A 19,434-nucleotide genomic window follows, 5' to 3' on the forward strand; every position below is an offset into this window, starting at 1 on the left:
ATGGGCACTTCAGAGCCCAGTTCAACAAGGGAGAAGGAGGAGGAGGATAACGGGAGCGAGGATGCTGAGGAGGAGGAAGACACCCCGGCATCCCTAGGTGCATGCAGCCAGGAGCTGTTCTCAAGCCAGGAGGAAGGTAGCCAGTCACAGCGGCTGGTGCTTGGGGAAGGACAAACACCAGAGGATGTGCCTGGTAAGCGGCTTTTATTTTGGGAAGGAAGTTATTCGGTGAGGGCTCTTGGGGCAAGGAGGGTTAGGGCTGCCTGCATGCCTAGATGCGGAATAGGGCATTGAGGTGCTCTCTCACATCGTGATAATCGGCCTCAGTGATCTCTTCAAAGGTCTCATCCTGAAGCTGTGGAATGCTCTTGCGCAGGTTCCTTGGGAGCGCTACTGTGCTCCTTGCCCCAGTCAGGCTAACATGTCTGCGCCCCTGTGCCGTGCGGGGCGGGGGGACCATTGCTGCACACAGGCAAGCTGCATATGGGCCAGGGCAGAAGCCGCATTGTAGTAGTAGACCCTCCCTTGCTTCCCAGGTCACCCTCAGCAGCGAGATCGCTTCCAGGACAAACTCCTGTGGAAAATGTGGGGACAGTGGTCAGTATAGGGGCCCCCTGCAGCTGTTGGCTCTCCCCAAGGCACAGAAACCCAGAGGACAGTACGGCAGTGAAAGAATCAGTCCCCCTTGACCCTGTGCTTACTCTCCATTTTGGGGCTTCTGTGTGTTATGTGCGCTCACTTTGGGACAGCCAAATTCTGCTATTGTGTACACTGTGCTTGTCTTTAAGTATGGGCGAATCATTGCTCTGTCTGGTGTGAACAATGCTGCCTCTGTTAAGTGTTGCATTTTGCCTTTACAGGTGCAACCTTGAGATCTCAGCTGTCCGTGTTATCACCGGCCGAAAGACTCCAAAGAATTAGGAAAAGACCACATAGAAGCAAAGAAGACATGCTGCATGAAGTAATGCAGCAGTCCTTTAATGAAAATCAAAAAGCGCAGGAGTGGAGGAGAGTGAAAGGAGGTTCCGCCAGCAGAATGCGGAGTGCCGGCACCAAAGCACGGAGCGGCTGATAAGCATTATGGAGCTCCAAGCGGACTCGATCCAGGGGCTCGTAGCCATGCAGGCGGAGCGCTACCGCACCCGCCCTCCCCTGCAGCCCTTATCCCAAAACTCTTTCCCTTGTGCCCCCATGTCACCTCCAACCCACTTTCCCCAACATCCAGGTTCTTATCGCCACCAGCTGCCTCCAACACCTGTAGCTTCACCACCCAGCCCTGAAAACTACGACCCTGACCCACTGCACTCAACCCCCATCACCATGCAGTACAGCCACCCTGAGCACAGCACTCCAGACAGGAAGGCTGAGTATGAGAACAGGACATATGCAAATCTGTGATTGAACCGTTCCCCACCCCACCCCTTGCCCTTTCTGTTTCCCAAGCAGTTGCGTTTCTTTTCAATAAATGAATTTTCTTTTAAATAAATGGCTTTTTTGGCTTTGAAAACATTCTTTATTATTGCATTAAGTAAAAGATACCTTAGCCCAGGACAGCAAAGGCACTGCAAGTCAGTGTAGCAAGCACAGGTTCCTACTAACATTGGAACCACTGCACTTCACTCCCTTGCCGGGCACCAAACATTATTGGTGGCTTTCAGCCTCAAATTGCTCCCTCAAGGCATCCCTAATCCTTGCAGCCCCGCACTGGGCTACTCTAATAACCCTGCTCTCTGACTATTCAAATTCAGCGTCTAGGTATTGAACCTCCGATTTCCATGCCTGAGTGAATCTTTCACCCTTCCCTTCACAAATGTTATGGAGGGTACAGCTCGCGAATATAACCGTGGGGATGTTGTCATCAGCCAGGTCCAGCTTCCCATACAGAGAGCGCCAGCAGCCCGTTAAATGGCCAAAAGCACACTCCAGTCATTCTGCACCGGCTCAGCCTGTTGTTGAACCGCTCCTTGCTGCTGTCAAGGCTCCCTGTGTAGGGTTCATGAGCCACGGCATTAAAGGGTAATGGGTTTCGACTTCCCCTGCGGTGATCTTCTGGTCTGGGTAAAAGGTCCCAGCTTGCAGCTTCCTGAACAGGCCAGTGTTCCAAAAGATGCATGCTTCGTGTACCTTTCCAGGCCAGCCTGTGTTAATGTCAATGAAACGCCCATGGTGCTCCACAAACACCTGGAGAACCATAGAGAAATAGCCCTTCCGATTAACGTACTTGGAGGCTAGATGGGCTGGTGCCAGAATTGGAATATGTGTGCCATCTATTGCCCCTCCGCAGTTAGGGACACTCATTTGTGCAATGCCATCCCCAGTGTCCTACACGTTACCCAGAGTCACGGTTCTCCTGAGCAGGATGCGATTAATGGCCCTGCAAACTTGCATCAACACGATTCCAACGGTCGCCTTTGCCACTCCAAACTGGTTAGCGACCGATTGGTAGCTGTCTGGAGTTGCCACCCGCTTCTTCTCCACCAGAGGGGCAGCTCTCAATCTCGTGTCCTTGCGCTGCAAGGTGGGGGCAAGCTCCTCACACAGTCCCATTAAAGTGGCTTTTCTCATTCGAAAGGTCTGCAGCCACTGCTTGTCATCCCAGACTTGCATGACGATGTGATCTCACCACTCAGTGCTTGTTTCCCGAGCCCAAAAGTGGCATTCCATGGTGGTGAGCATGTCCGTTAATGCCACAAGCAATTTCGTGTTGTATGTGTTACTCGAGTCCAAGTCCATATCATTGTTGGAGTCCTCGGTGTCAGTTTGGATCTTAAGGAGTAACTCGACTGCCAAACGTAACATGCTGGTGAGACCCATCAGCATGTTCCTCAGCACTTTGGGCTCCATTCCCGCAGACCGAAAGGGAAGACAGAGCGTGCAGTACAAAAAACGTTGAAAGATGGTTCCAAATGTGGACGGAAGCACAGGGATTGCTGGGATGCGAAGCGATGCATCACTGGGCGTTGGGACAGGACCCAGAATACCCCGCACCCTCCTGCCCCCTTCCCACAAGCCACAGCGCCAGAATGGGAAGAGGTGCTCTGTGGGATAGCTTCCCATAATGCACCGCTCCCAATGCTGCTGCAAGTGCTGCAAATGTGGCCATGCCAGTGCGCTTGCAGCTGTCAGTGTGGACAGACTGCAGCACGTTCCCTACTGCGATCTCCGAAGGCTGGTTTAACTCAAAGCGCTCTACATCTGCAAGTGCAGCCATGCCCTCAATGTAAAAATGTCCGAGATCCCGGCTGTGCGTTTGCTCCGGATTTTAGCCTCCCTCCTAACACAGCCGGGGGCCAATAGCTCTCTGCTTCTCGGCCGGGCTCCATCCTCCATGCAGTGATTTCCCTACACCCCCCTGAATTTCCCCAAGACCCCCCCCAGTTTTGTGAACTAGTTACATGCCAATTTAGTGACTGTTTGGAAATTTGAATTGAAATTGAAACATTAATACACACTTTAAAAGCATATAAAGTGTATGATAAAATACGTGTATCTGAAAAAGTGTAATAGATTTGAAAAGTATGAACATAGACTAGCTTCCTTATACAGCTGTTATTTTTTACTACGATGTCAGTGCATTCATTTCGGTGATGTTGGCCAACCTAATAATTAATCAAATTATGATTTGTAAGCAAGTCAAAATGAGCTCTCCCTGACAGCTAGTGATGGGCTGGGGGGAAAGGCTTCAGGACCAGATTGTATTTACATTCACACCTAATCTATCTAGGTATCCAGCAAACAGCGCTGTGCTGCCCAAGTGATAGATTTTGGCTGGGGTTGGGTTACAAATCACTTGAATGCGGGGGGCGGGAAGGGGGGGAGATAAAATGTTGTTCTTATTGTAGGAGTAAAGGGCAGTAGAACTGGACGTAGCCTGTGCTGATTGAGGGCATCAAGAGAGAGGGTGGGAACAGGTGTTTTGCTTGATTGGCTGCCTGAGTCACAAATACGATTTGACCTACCCCTCTCCACTGTTTAAAGACAGAGCTGATTAGGCTCCATAGAGAGTCTTTTGTTCTGTTAAGTGATCCCTACAGCTGAAATCACTGATAATCAGGTCTAAGTGCTCAGATCTGCGGTGGGGACAGTGTTTCTGTGGCAGAGACGGCCCAGCCTGCACTAGCAGCGAGGTTCCCCCACTGAGATCTCAGCTGAAATCACTTAGAGCCTGTGGAACCTCAAGAGACCAATGTGCAGAGGTCACAGTGGCCGGTGGCAGCAGAAGGTGACGGTGCAGGGCCATTGGCAACAGAGCGGTGGAGTGAACGGTAGAACAACGAACAACAGTGACCAGAGCGAACAGTGAGTAGCTGGAGGAATAAGCAAGGTGCCTTCTTGCCCCCCACCTGGCAGCTGAACTCAGGTGAAAGCACCTCTGAACTCAGAGTCTCCACTGACCAAGGACAACACCGGTGAGTGGGGTGCGGTGGAGGGAAAAGTGAGGGGCACGTTAAATAAACATTTGTTGGATTATATTTTAGTGACTTTGCTCCCGAATGCTAGATTTGTGACTGGGAATGGAAGCTTATATACATGTTTCCTAGTAGGCCAAGATTTTTAAAATGCATTGTTTGCCAAGGTTGTTATCTCACCTCGTTGCTATCCTGAGAGGTCATTATGTTGGGGAGTTTCTGTACTAAACATTTTTATTATTATAATTAATTTTTATATAAGAATGGTCATACTGGGTCAGACCAATGGTCCATATTGCCCAGTATCCTGTCTTCCAACAGTGGTCAAGGCCAGGTGCTTCAGAGGGAATGAACAGAACAGGGAACCATCAAGTGATCCATCCCCTGTTGCCCATTCCCAGCTTCTGGCAAACAGGCTAGGGACACTCAGAGCATGGTGTTGCATCCCTCCCCATCCTGGCTAATAGCCACTGATGGACCTATGCTCCAGGAATTTATCTAGTTCTTTTTTTAATCCTGTTATAGTTTTGTTCTTCACAGCATCTCCTGGCAAAGAGTTCCACGGGTTGATTTATGTTGTGTGAAGAAGTACTTCCTTTTGTTTTTTTAAAACCTGCTGCCTATTAATTTCATTGGGTGACTGCTAGTTCTTGTGTTATGTGAAGGATTAAATAACATTTCCTTATTCACTTTCTTCACACCAGTCAAGATTTTATAGACCTCTATCATATCCCCCCTTAGTCGTCTCTTTTCTAAGATGAAAATTCCCAGTCATTTTAATCTCTCCTGCTGTTTCATACCCCTAATCATTTTAGTTGCCCATCTCTGTACCTTTTCCAATTCCAATACGTCTTTTTTGGGATGGGGTGACCAGAGCTGTACACAGTATTCAAGGAGTGCACGTACCATGGATTTATATAGAGGCAATTGTTGGATCATATTAAAGAAGTTCTGTATTAAAATCACAAATGAGTTTGATTCCCCATAGTTTAAATTCTAGGGTATTACTAATTAAGAGGTCTCTTGGTTTTTGGTACTGTTTCTCTCCCTCTCTGTGTGAAACTTGCAAGCTGCTAATTGTGCATCCTCATCATCGTATTCACTCATTATACTCCACACTTGAACATAGCCATTATATGGACAACATACCCCCATATCTCAATGTCTGTACTTTGACCCATTAAACTTTTACCCCCAATTGGGGAGATTGCAGATTATGTATTCCTTACACCACCTGTTCCTAAACTGAATTTCACACCCCTTGATAATCTGTACCTTATTCCCTGATAACCAGAAACTTCTATGCTTAAACTCTGTACCGTTTTCTTTTTACTTCAACATTATCATTCTAAGACAGAGTCTGTTCTCAAAGCAATTCTTTGTAACAACAACTACTCACAGAGAGAAAGACTCAAAGCAATACTCTGTAACAACAGAAACAGCACCCAGAGACTCCCCGCCCTTTTGTTGTATTCATCTCACTTTGTTAACAATTGTGATTAAAATAGAGATAGAGGATGTATGTGGATGGATGCTTGGTGTGGATAATAACTGAATGATCAGGGAGGTGCCAGCCTAAGAATCTAGTGTCCATCGGCTGAAGAAGGCATCAAGTGGAAACAACCAGAGGACCCCCGGAGGGCAGACTGGAATCCACCCAACAGCCTCAAGGATGGGAGAACCAAAGAACAAGATAACATCTGGCAGCACGGAGCCGTCAGGAATGTGCCATCTGCTGATTGATTCAGCAACAGCATGATGAAGCAATTCCCATAGACTGGCATAGGAATAAATTCCTATAAAAATGGACTCTCGAAAGTGAGAACTTTGGGGTCTGATTCTGCAAACCAACTTCCAGGAGCATCAGATGTGCATCTGACAAGGCCTTGCTCCTTCCTCATGTCCAGGCCACCTGGCCAGTGGCTTGGCATGAGCAACTCTAAGGCTGGTAACTATGATAACAGCCTTGCAGAACCTGTGTGTGTGTGTGTATGTGTGTATGAATGAATGTGTGAATAAATATGAAATTGAATGGAATGTTATAGCTATAACTAACTGCTTACTATGTTTCTTTCTGTATTCACAATAAATGTGGCATTTTGCCTTTTCCCCTTTAATAAGATCCTGCTGGTTTTTATTTTATTGGTATAAGACAATATGATATTTTCTGTCTTATTATCTATCCCTTTCTTAATGATTCCCAACATTCTGTTTGCTTTGTTGACTGCCGCTGCACGTTGAGTGGATATTTTCAGAGAACCATCCACAATGACTCCAAGATCTCTTTCTTGAGTGTTAACAGCTAATTTAGACCCCATCATTTTGTATGTATAGTTGAGATTATGTTTTCCAACGTGCATTACTTTCCATTTATCAACATTGAATTTCATCTGCCATTTTGTTGCCCAGTCACCCAGTTTTGTGAGATCCCTTTGTAGCTCTTCGCAGTCTGCCTGGGACTTAACTATCTTGAATAGTTTTGTATCATCTGCAAATTTTGCCACCTCCCTATTTATCCATTTTTCCAGATCATTTATGAATATGTTGAATACTGATGCTCCCAGTACCGACACCTCAGGGATACCACTATTTATCTCTCTCCATTCTGAAAACTGATAATTTATTCCTACCCTTTGTTTCCCATCTTTTAACCAGTTACTGATCCATGAGTGGACTTCCCTCTTATCTCATGATGGCTTACTTTTCAAAAGTCAATTTAAATTAAATACATTGTTTTAAAAAATTTATATATTTTTTTAGAAATCTAGACCTGTTATGTGTTTTGGTGTATTTTGCATTATCCTTATATTAAATTTGCATTATCCTAACAAAACATTTAATTTATTCATATCTGTTTTATATGTTGCAGGTCAAAGTGAAAATGAAAAGACATAAAACAATACAACAATTTTTTCACTCAAAGGCCTCAAAAACTAACCAAGGTGAAGAACACGTCAAGAACCAAGAATATATCAACATGTCGTCTGAAGGTTCAAGTGGTGTATCTACATCCAGCCAGCCCGAAGCACAAATACAGCTAACTACTGAAGAAAAAGTGTCTCCAAAACCTAAAGGCAGTTCCCGATGTTTATCGGTCAAAGTGTTCCCATTTATTGAAGTTACAAAAGATGGCTACTGGTGCACCTCTTGCAAAAAAACTTACGAAGAAGGAAAGCTTCCCAATGCTACAATTGGTAAAAGTGGAGGAGCTTGGTTTGTCAGACCGATCAGCAAAGCCAGTGCTGACAAACTACGTGAAAAGGCAGCAAAACACCAGGACTCTGGACTGCATCAACATGCAGAAAGCCTTATAAGCCCCCTTTCAAAGCCAATTTTAGAAGTACTTAATGAGGCTGTTAAGAATGCTGGAGACACAACACAGTTCATGTGAACAAACAGGGCTGTGGCATCCTACTTTCTATTTAAGCAAGAGATACCACACACTGCAAACTGGAGGCCAATGTTAAGTGCATTGTCACTTGTTCATCCTGTTGGTTCTGAACAGTGGTTCTGAACAAGACCAGCAAATGCTCACTGTCTTTCTGCAAGAAACTCAACTGACTGGCTAGAAGCATGCGGTGCAACAGTGAAAGACTCAACAGTTGAAAAAGTGAAGAACTCTCTCACCACATTCAAAAAAATTGCATACATGGCTGATGAATGCACTGATGCAAATGGGCATCAAGTATTAAGTCACTGTGTACGTTATCTTGATGTCAGGGGTAGGCCAGTAGATGCATTTCTAGATGTTCAAGTTATAGAAGACACATCGGCTGCATCTGTGACAACCCACATCTTAGAAGAGTTAAATGCTTGTCAATTGGACCCCAAACAGATGGCTGCTTGTGCATTTGATGAAGCTGCAAACTTCTCTGGAAGACATGGTCGAGTACAAGCTTTGCTCAGAGAAAAGTGTAACCCTAATCTCTCCTATACACACTGCAGAGGCCATCTACTCCAACTAGTGCTAGGACGAGCTGCAGAATCTTCAAAAGACATTAAAAAAGCTATAAATTTAATGTCTTCATTATATTCTTTTTTCAGCAAGAGTCCAAAAAGACTGAATATCTTGGAAAATATAGAAGATACACTTGCATAATGACAGGTTTCAGAGTAATAGCCGTGTTAGTCTGTATTCGCAAAAAGAAAAGGAGTACTTGTGGCACCTTAGAGACTAACCAATTTATTTGAGCATGAGCTTTCGTGAGCTACAGCTCACTTCATCGGATGCATCCGATGAAGTGAGCTGTAGCTCACGAAAGCTCATGCTCAAATAAATTGGTTAGTCTCTAAGGTGCCACAAATACTTCTTTTCTTTTTGAGAAGATACACTGGGACTGAAGTTCATATTAGTCCAACCTGGGAAAACCCTCTGGCTTTCTCGTGAGCGATCCTTGGCTGTTGTCTTAAAATTACTCCAGCCATTATTACTGGCTTTGGGAAGTATCTACCAAGATGGGATGGATCTAAGTAGTGAGGCTGGTGGATTACTTTTGCTACTACATTCAGAGAAGACTATTGCCATTCTCTCTCGTAAGTCTACTGTTGAAACCACTTGGGTAATTAAACAATGCCATCCAGGCATCTGCTACAAGTAGTACATCTTTGTCCAGCAATACAGGCTACATTTGGATCAATCAGAGAGCTATCCATTGAAAAAGTACAGGAAGAAGCAAAGACTTCAGTCCAGAAGTTGACTAATGAAGGCATTTATATTGAATCCTTAAGTGAAGAGGACAAGAAGTGTTTGTTAAGACAACTGAAAAAGTACACAGAATTGATTCTTAAAAATCTACAACAGCAACTTCTAGATTCTACTCAACCTCTCCGTAGCTTTTACAGATCCCTGTTCTATAAAACACCGACAGTTGAGTGGAGTGAGGCACTGCCGGCAATGGGGCTGCCATGTGCTCAGGACAGAATAGAGAATTTGAACACAGAGTGGAATATCATACGACGAATGAATGAAGATTTGACTTCAACTTCTTTTTTATCATTGCTAGTGGCTCGACCTGATCTTTGTGCTCTGTTTCCTGGGCTGCAAGAAGTAGGAATTCATCTCTTGCTACTCCCAGTCACAACAGCTACAGTTGAGCGTTCTGGTTCATCATTGAATAGAATTTTGTGTTCTGAAAGAAGTCGAAGTACTGGACACATGAGAAGCCACCAAAGATGAACGCATGGCATTCAAGAAGTTCATTAACAGAGTTGTGCAAAATTATAACAAGAAACCACGAAGGCTGTAGACATAGTGCTTCATAGAAGGCTTGAGTAGCCAACTTTAATTTGTGTGATGATTTTAAAACATGAGTTAAATCTAATAAAATGTTTTTACTAAAGATTTCTGTGGAGAGGAACATTTATGAGTTTCTACCCAATTTTTTGATATTTTGCTTCAGTGAGGCTGTTCCCTATTGTGAAAAGAGCAGATTTGTGCTTTGATTTTCCTACTTGAACTTCTCTTGATAGCTAAAGCTTATATTGTAAAAAAACCCTGGATTTTTAAAAAATATTGTTTACAATATACAGTGTTTAGAACTCGATGTGTTAGTGAGATGTTTTTCCAGCAGGGGGCTATTTTGTGATCTGTATTCATCTAGCTGTTTGGTTTGGTATGTTTTTGGTATTAGTAATTTGCTAAGACAAGGCTTGCATAATGTAGAAAATAAATGTCAGATATATTTTCAAGTTTCATTTTTTTCATGCATGATTCCCAAATGAAGGAATTAGAATAACTAATCCCCATGCTTTCTGTGTTAATATTTAATGGTACAAAAAGAGTATTCATACTGGCCTATCTGGTTATTCCAGATGACCTTATGCAGCAGAGCTCATTAGCAATTAATTCTTTCACCCCCATGATTTCCTGTAAGAAGGCCAGAGTGGGTCAGACCAACGATCCATCTAGCCCAGTGGAGTGTACTGAACCGGGAAATTTGGAGTGATCCACCCTCATCTTCCACTCCTGGTCTCTGTGGAGTCAGAGATTTAGGGCTTGCCTCAAGCATGGGATTGCATCACTGACCAGCTTCACTAATAGCTCTTGACGGACCTAGTCTCTATGAACTCACCTCATTCTCTGTGGAAGCCAGTGCTACTTTTTGCCTTCACAACATACCATGGCAGGGAGTTCGGCACCTTAATTTCATCAGGTGGGTCCCCCGCACCTTTACTGTATTGCGGGAAAGGGTGAATAACACTTCCCTCTTCACTTTAGCCACATCATTCAGGGTTTTATAGACCTCTCTCACAGTGGTCCTCAACCTTTTTATTTACCGGGGGCCCCTAAAAATAAATACACAGCCCTGCGGATCCCCAACCAGAGGTGAAGCGGGGGGAAGCACACAGGGTCACCTGCTCCCCCCCCCCCAATATTCTGCCTCTCATTTTGCCATGCTCCCTGAAATGCTAATGTAGCGGGGGGGAGCAGTGGCGTGTCTCCTTGGCTAGCTGCTGCCTGCTCGTGGGGTCAGTGGCTGGGAGGCAACCCTTCCTGATGGCAGGGGGAGAGCTCTTGGCTGCCGGGAGACTGCAATTTTTGTTGTGCCCCTCTTCCCCCTCACAAACCAGGCAGGCAGGCTTGGTGGCCTGCTGAGGTGAGTCATTTTGGAAGGCCATTCCTATCTTCTCTTCCCACCCTGGGGTTCGCTTCCAGGTGGTAAGACATTTTCTAAATGACTTCACCTTGTACAGGACTCCCGTCAAAATGCTGGGTGGGTGGCCGTGGTGTACTTAGATGAGTGTTGGCTGTGGGGTGGGTGAGTGGCTGTGGAGGTTTTGGGGGGGTAGCGGGGGCTGTTGGGTCGGTGAGGGGCTGCAGGGCGGAGGTTAGTAGTTGCCAGTACACCCCTGCAGCTGCCTTTACGTTGGAAGATATTACCCTCGGGGCACTTCACAAGAGACATAGCAGAGTCTTGTTCAAAAAGGGCGCTGGGCAAACCACAAAGATATGCAGCCTTGCTATTTACCAGGAGGATTCCTCCAGCTGATGCAGGGGTGAAAGGGAGACATGGGCAGTCCTAAGAGAAATCAAGTGTGTCAGAAATCAAGGCCGGCAGCAGAACCAGTCTCTGGGCAACCTCATGTGCGCAGCTGGCTTATAGTAGGCTGCCTGATTGCTACACCGCCTGGCTGGAGGGAAGAAGCTCCAAAACTCGTCTCTCTCACCAGAAGAAGTTGGTCCAACAAAAGCTATGACCTCACCCCCTTGCCTCTCTAATATTCTGGGACGAACAGGGCCACAATGACACTGCATACACTAGTGCTGGGAGCGTCATTCTGAAATGCCTCTTGCACTCTGGAAGTTAATTTCACAGCCCAAAATGCCTGAAGCGCAGGGGCCCTGTTCCACACCACACACACAACGTGGGGATGCAGTTCAGCCCTGTGCAGAGGCTGACGGCTGCAAGGGCATCCTGCCGGCGACCTTCCCCTTGGCCAGGCTGAACCCAAACAGCTGCTGGGACGCGACACAGGGAAAGACACCGCTTTCCAGCTTTCACTGTAAATACACGAAGGTGTTTGTAATGTGACCCCCCTGCTCCAGCAGACAGCAACGAGCCCAGGCTGGGGGTGGAAGTGGGGTGGCCAGTGACTCACCGGGGCACATGCTGAGTGGGGGAGGGGTTCTCTGGAGTGGGAATCACTGTCCCCTCTTTTCCATTATCCCTGATTATTTGGGTCCTACAGGCAGGGTCAGGGCCTTATTTCCCCATCCCTCCACGGTTGACCCTCGCCTGCAGGCCCGGGGCCCGGACAGAGGGGGAAACCCTGCCAGGGGTGTCAGCACCACGTGTAGCTGGGCAGCTAGACCGCGCCGCCCTAGAAGGACTACATCTCCCAGGGTGCGCCGCGCGTGGAGGCCCCGCAGCGCTCTGAGAGACGGGCCCGCGGCATGCTGGGAGTTGTAGTTCCCATTAGGTGCGCCGGGCCGGCGCCCCCTCGGCATGCTGGGAGATGGAGTTCCCTGTACACGCACAGCATGCTGGGGCTTGTGGTTCCGAGGCCGCGTTTCCCGGTAGGCCCTGCGGCACGCCGGCGCGCGGAGTTTAAATCGGCGGCGGTTGCGGGGGGCCCGCCATGCCCAGCTGCTGATTGGACGCGGTACCGCTGGGCCCACGGACCCCTTCGTGCCTCCCCTTGGTCCAGCGGCCCCGAGGACCCCCCCCGTCCACCCCCCTCCCCTCCCCCGGCGCTATGGACTCCGCGGTCTGCAGCCGCCTCCTGCCCGGCCGGCTTATTAAGATTCAGCGGAGCAACGGTGAGTGCGGGGGGAGCGCGCGCGCGCGTGTGTGTGTGTGTGGGGGTCTCTGACAGGATTGACCCCCGCCGCCTTCCGTACCGCCCGCTTCCTCGAGGGCCTGGCTGGAGGGGCCCGCTCAGCGGGCGGGGGCGGGGGCGGGCTGGGTCTTTGCAGCACTGTTACATCGCTGCCTCGCGTTTGCTTTGTGATCCGCGCCTCCCCCGGATCCCTGTCCCCGCTGCTCCTTCCCGGGCAGGGCCTGTCCCGTTCCGTCGCTGCGCCCTCGGTCTTCTCCCTGGGCGCGGGGCTTTGCCGGCAGCCTTCTTGGCTTCCAGCCCCTCCCTCTCGCTTGCCCAGCTGCTGCTGCTGGCTTCTCACCCTGGCCTCCCAAAGGCCTTTGCAGCCCCGCCCCGCCGGTGCCCTCTGCGAGCTCGGTAACGGGGTGCGCTCTGGGCTGCTCCCCAAGTCCTCGCTGACAGTTTTCACTCGAGCCAGCCCCAGGCCAGGTCCCCGCTCCATGGGCCTGACTGGGAGCCACCGATCGCTAGAGAACGACCGATGAGTGTGGTTTTCCAGCCTTGTCCTCGGTTCATCTGGGCTCTGTTTCCCCAGTTTGCTTATGAGACGGTATCAAAAGCTGTCCTAAAGTTGAGAGATATCACATCTACTGCTTCTTCCTAGCCACAAGGCTTGTTACTCTCCTAAAGCAGGCTATTAGGTTGGTTTGACTTGATTTTTTTTCTTGCCAAATGTGTACTGACTGTTACTTATTACCTTATCTTCTAGCTGCTTACAAATTCATTGTTTGCTCCATTTTCTTTCCAGGTACCGAAGTTAAGATGACTGGTCTAAGTCCTCTTTTTATAGATGGGTACTATATTTGCCCTTTTCCGGAGCTTTGGGATCTTTCTCTTCCTCCACAAATTCTCAAAGATAATTGTTAATGGCTCAGGGATCTCTTCAGCCAGTTCCTTAAAATATTCTAGGGTGTATTTTGTCAGGGCCCGCTGACTTGAAGACATCTAACTTGTCTAAGTAAGGCCTGGTCTAGAATAGAAAATTAGGTCAGAGTAACGACATCTCTATGGGGTGTGAAAAATCCACACCCCTGAGCAGCATAGTTACACCAACCAAAGTCCTGTTGTAGATGGCGCTAGGTCAACTGAAGAATTCTTCTGTTGCCGTAGCTACTGCCTCTCGGAGAGGTGGATTACCTATGTCAACGGGAGAATCCTCCCGTTGCCATAGGTAGTGTCTATGCTGTAGCATTTTAAGTGTAGACATACCTTAATTCTTAACTTGTTCTTCACCTATTTTAATCTTCGCTCCTAATCCATGTACACTAATGTTCTCTATGTTAGTCGTACGATCACTGCTAATCTTTCTGGTGAAGACTGAAACAAAGAAGACATTTAATAATTTGGTCATTGCTGCATTTTCTGTTGTCTTTCCCTCCTTATTGCGTAACGGGCCTACTCTGGCCTTGGTATCTTGCTTCTGGCTTATTTGTAAAATGTTTTCTTGTCACCCTGTATGTCCCTAGCTAGTTTAATCTCATTTTGTGCCCTGTCTTTTCTAACTTTGTCCCTACATGCTTGTGCTTTTTGTTTTGTTTTATATTCATCCTTTGTAATTTGATCTACTTTTTAGGGATGTAAAAGGTTAACTGGTTAACCGTTAACCCTGGTGGCCCCACGTGGGGTCAGAGGGAGCGGCCCCAGCCACAGCTGTGCTGCTTCTGCTGGGGTCCCGCAGGCTCAGTCTCAGCTGGGGGAGGAGCCTGGCCCTGGCTGGATTGGCCTCAGCGCCCACTGTTTCCCCCCAGCTACCACAGTTAACGGTTAACCAGTTAAACAAAATCATTTAAATCGTTTAACCGGTTAACTTTTTTAACTGTTATTTACATCCTTACTACTTTCTTCTACCTTTGACTCTTTGCGTTTCAGGCCATTAACGCTAATCTATCGTTAGATTGAGGCCAATCTATCATACTTCCTGTCTTTCCAATGCATTCAGACAGTTTGTTTTTGTGTCCTTAATAATGTCTATTTAAAACTGCCAACTCTCCTGAGCTTTTTTTCTCCTAAGATTGGCTTCCCATGGGATCTTACATACTAGTTCTCAGAGTTTGCTAAAGTCTGCCTTCTTGAAGTCCCTTGTCTTTATTCTGCTGTTTCTCCTTCTACCATTCCTCAGTACCCCCCACCTCTGGGAAGCAGCCTCTCTATTGGGGGTGAGGGGTCAGGAGGAGAGCCCCCATCCACCCTGGACCTCTGGGTTGCAGCTGGGACAAATCCCTTTCTCCCCTGTCGTGTCATCACTGGGTATGTAGTGAAACTGTAAGAGCTCCATGCTCAAATGGGGCTGTCATATTCACTATGGATGTGTGCACACCCTCTTCCCCCAATGTGTGCTTTTTCCCTCTGAAGCATCTGATACTGGCCAGTTTTGGAAGACCGGATACTGGGCTACATGGATCATTAGTCTGACCCAGTATGGTTGTTCTTATATTCTCACTCTTGCCTTTGGTTGCCTCTGTTGGACTTACTGCTTGTGATGCCCTAGGGGACTGGTCTTCTTACAGACTTGTCTTTTTTCCTTTCCGTTATTGATGAAATCTTTCCAGTGACACAAGGCATATATGAGACTCTGTCCTTTCCAAAGGAGATTGAAAATGAAAGGATGCTGTAAACATGTTGTTTAGCAGACTTCAGTGCTATTTAACAAGTGGTTTCTGGTCCTAAACAGACCCTTGAACTCCCCCAGGCTATCTTTTGTGCGTGTTTTTTCTTTTTTATGGGACTGTTTTTTCCACTTTAAAAAAAAATTCTTTCCCCTGGTTGCCATGTAGGAAAACCCATATAAATGGGAAAACATCTACTAAGTGCTGCCAAAATAAGCTAAGTAAGCCAGAAGCCTTTCAGAGTTAGGGCTCTAAAAATAGCACATAACACCTTTTCTGGCAGGGATGTGGTCTTTAAGCTATTATTGTCCCTTTGCTGGGGCATTAATTTCCTTTGGGCAGCTGGGTCCTCAAGGGTGTTGGTACTCTTAGGAAATTGCTGGCTGACAGCAGAGTTAACAGCTTCATTGCTTTTTTGTGTCTTGAATGTTTATCCAATATTTATAGTATGAAGGCCATTCCCAGATTTTAACAATGGCGCATAGCTTTGGATACAGAATACTGGCAAATTTCTCTCTGAAAAACTATTCTTCCAATCTTGAATTGGTATTACAGAGATGAATATGAGGACTTGTTCTCTTCAGCAAAAGTTAATTGTGTTGTGTTGAATGACCTGATGAAATGTGAATTTATCTTTAATCCTTAGGCTTAATTCACAGTGCAATTATAAAGACTGTAAATGTTGAAAGGCTGTCTGTCTCGGTAGAATGGTCAGAAGGGGAGTCAACCAAAGGAAAAGAGGTGAGTGTGAGAGGTGTCCCCAGGCTCACTCTATCTGGAGTAAAGCGCAGCATCTTTGAATTGCATAGTTATAAAGCATGGGGCTGAAATCCATGACTCTCTTAAATAAAGATCCTTTGGGCTTAAAGCCAGTTTTCTTACATGTGTTTCATAGAATTCCGTGGCTCATTAAACTGAGGGTTAAAAATGTAATAGTATTTCTGTCACCTAGGACAAGGAGAACAGCTTGGGCAGTTCACTTTTTGTTTGTAGTATGTTCTAACTCTTCAGATTCAAATGCATAAAAGTTGTAATATTTGGTTTGGAAATGCTGCAGATGAAGGTTTATCTGTTACATTACGTTCCAAAGAAAATTAAGATTTTATTGGCCTTACAAAAACTAAGTCTGTTTTTACAAATCCTTAATTTTGGGCCATATTTGTTTTTGGCTCTTTAGTTTGAGGGTAGGAAAACTGTGAAAACCCCTTATCGCTCATTTCTGTAAACTGGACCACTGTATTCCAACTAATCACAAATAATAATTGCAATAGTATTGCTAGGTTTCAGAGTAACAGCCGTGTTAGTCTGTATTCACAAAAAGAAAAGGAGTACTTGTGGCACCCTAGAGACTAACCAATTTATTTGAGCATAAACTTTCGTGAGCTACATGAAGTGAGCTGTAGCTCACGAAAGCTTATGCTCAAATAAATTGGTTAGTCTCTAGGGTGCCACAAGTACTCCTTTTCTTTTTGCGAATAGTATTGCTGACACACACTGCCTCTGAGGGCAATGTTTTTTTATTTTTTTTTCTAGTAAGAATAGTTGATTCAGAATAAAACTAAATGTGTATGTATTTATATACATACATTTGTTTTACGACTCATAAGTGATGAGTTATGACTTCTTCATTAGTGTCGTACTGTCATGCTCTTAACAAAGGCCTGGCTTACGCAACCTTGGCAGCTCTCTATTGGTGTTCAGCACCTTTAATGATCTCTCAAAAATTTTCTGGAAGAATTTCCTAACATATGGCAAAATGTGAGATTAGTTGGATACTTTGGACATCCCCTACCCACCTATGCATTAAAACCATACTTAGAATATCTCCATTGTCTTTGACAGACAAGCTGAGAAAGAACTGGAGGTATTTCTAATATTCTGCCGGACTATCTTCCCGCTCCATTGGCTGTAGAAAAGGGTTTTCCTTGTTTCCTGTTTGTTTTGGAATCTGATTTTGTAAATCTCCTCCCAGCTTGCACAATTTACCACATTCCTTTTTTAGTTCTGCTTATTTTATTTTCACGCAGGGAAACTTTTGCTTTTCCTGAAACTTAGTGGATGTTTATACTGAGGAGCTTGCTCACGAGATCCCAGATGTCTTTGCAACAGATGGGGAATTAGCCGTGAGGTTTGGGCCAGAGTCCAACTACTAATTGCATTGTCTGAGACTTGAAACTCTTATCAGATCTAGGCTAGTCAGAATTCTAAATATGTACCGGCAGGTAGAGGAAGATTTGAAAGATGAGGTGGCGCTCTGACATTGAAGCTGGGTATGCTATGTCATGCATAATCACCATTAATAGATGTTTTGCAGGCAAATTAGTTTGAACTCTACCAGTGCAAACCCATGAGCATAAGATCAATGAGGTTGCACAGGTATCATGGGGGCCTAGGTTTTCTGACTTGCAGAACCTCCAAAGTGATCTGCTATCGTAATGGGAAGAAACCATGACTGTCAGAGCCCAGGTGAGTTGGAGGGACTGGCATTTACCAAGAAGTGAGTAAACTTGATGATTGTCCTGGGTTTCCATAATACTTGGAGACAATCACATATCTAGAAATCTGTTTTAAAAATCTGGTGAATACTTTCTCTCTCTTGTATGAGAACAGTTAATATTGTGTGTTTGCTCATTTTACAGAGGATTAAATGACATAGTTGTTTTCACTTAAAGCTTCTAAAAGGTTAATATTTAATATATAAACTTAACTAACTTGTGCAGAATAGGTACTATTTCAATATCAAAGGCAGCTTAGTTTCGGTGGAGGATGAAGTGATAATTATACAACTATGTGGCATACAAACTCAGTGTTTTATAAGGTTATCTTTACACAGTAAAAATAAGGGGGAGAGACTCAGTTTGTGCCTAAGTTTTCTCCTTCACAGCCCAACTCCTCACTACCCCCGTCCTCCCCCACAGACACTTGTGACATCACACTTTTTCCAGAGCTGCAGAATGTTGTAGATAAAGGATTATGACTTCACTACAGGGTAAAGCAGGAGTTTGGTGGCTGAGGTGAAATCACTTATTTACTCCCACTTGCAAATAGCAGGAGGGTGAATATGGGGAAAATGCAGATGAATTTAATTGTTTTGGTTTAAATGTTAAATGCTTCGTTTACCTCCGTGTGAGCAGCTTTTTAATATAATTATTTCAACAAGCACAACTATATTGTAAACTCGTAATGCTCTCCTAGAGCAGAAATCATGAAGTGATTGAGAGCTTTACTAAGATTAGCCACAAGAGATTAAAACGGTGACAAATGTGCTTTGCTAGTGTTTTCAGAAGTGCTCAATGGCTCCTGCGGAACTGAGTGGTGGTTGGCAGATGCTGGTAGATGGTCTCACTAGCAGATTTCTATTATAGTCCGATTAGACTGCTCAAGTGGAATTTAAAATACTACATTACTAATCAAGGCAACCCTAACTTTCCACATCAAACAAATGAATAGCTTATATTTGGTTGTCTTTATTTAAGGTTTATGTCAAGCTATTTGTCTTACATTGGAGTTAGAACAGAAATTGTCTACTATGTAAATCTTGTCTTTGCCTTTGTAGATTGAGATTGAAGATGTGATAACAATAAATCCAGAGATTTTAGAAGAAATTCCTTCTGCTTCTGATGTGAAAGAGAACCTGCCTCTGCAGGAGAATGTAACTGTACAGGTATGTAATCCTTAAACTCTTCAGACTCTTGTTATGGTACTAAAATTCAAACCGCAGCATGTCAGAACATAAGTACAGATTATTTTTAAAACTGCTTTGATTCTTTCACTTACCTTCCATTTTAAACTTTGAGGTCTCTGTGTATGCATGTTTTGTTCCATATGGATTTTTTTGGGGCTTCCTGTACTGCTTTCTATAAAAGAACAGGCACATCCTTGTATTTGTTACCATATCTTAATTGTATAATGCCAAGAGCATGGTAGATGCTTCAGATACTTACTGCAGTGGCTTTTTAACTTTTTGCAGAAACAAAAACGTAGAACAACGCTTTCAAAAATTCCTGCTCCAAGAGAAGGTAAAAATGACTCTTAATTCTTGTCTATAGTCATAAGACAAAAATAAATTATGCTGGAGATTTACTAATCTAATTTAGGCA

General features: G+C 45.2%; 1 protein-coding gene across 5 annotated transcripts in view; it reads left to right on the top strand.

The window, feature by feature from the left end:
• Window positions 1-12,409: 12,409 nt before the first annotated feature.
• KIF2C (kinesin family member 2C) overlaps window positions 12,410-19,434 on the top strand; it is a 49,192-nt gene continuing 42,167 nt past the window's right edge. For 2 of the 5 annotated variants that reach the window (XM_037906657.2, XM_043552498.1), the window contains exons 1-4: window positions 12,451-12,669; window positions 15,981-16,075; window positions 18,891-18,998; window positions 19,305-19,353. In XM_037906657.2, the coding sequence (XP_037762585.1) occupies window positions 12,606-12,669; window positions 15,981-16,075; window positions 18,891-18,998; window positions 19,305-19,353 (316 nt within the window). In that variant the 5' untranslated portion in view covers window positions 12,451-12,605. Of the gene's footprint in view, window positions 12,670-13,211; window positions 13,370-15,980; window positions 16,076-18,890; window positions 18,999-19,304; window positions 19,354-19,434 lie in introns of those variants that run through there. The other 3 variants (XM_037906656.2, XM_037906659.2, XM_043552499.1) reach the window with 3 other exon arrangements.

This window comes from Chelonia mydas, chromosome 8 (assembly GCF_015237465.2).
Source record: "Chelonia mydas isolate rCheMyd1 chromosome 8, rCheMyd1.pri.v2, whole genome shotgun sequence".
Lineage (NCBI taxonomy): Eukaryota > Metazoa > Chordata > Testudines > Cheloniidae > Chelonia > Chelonia mydas.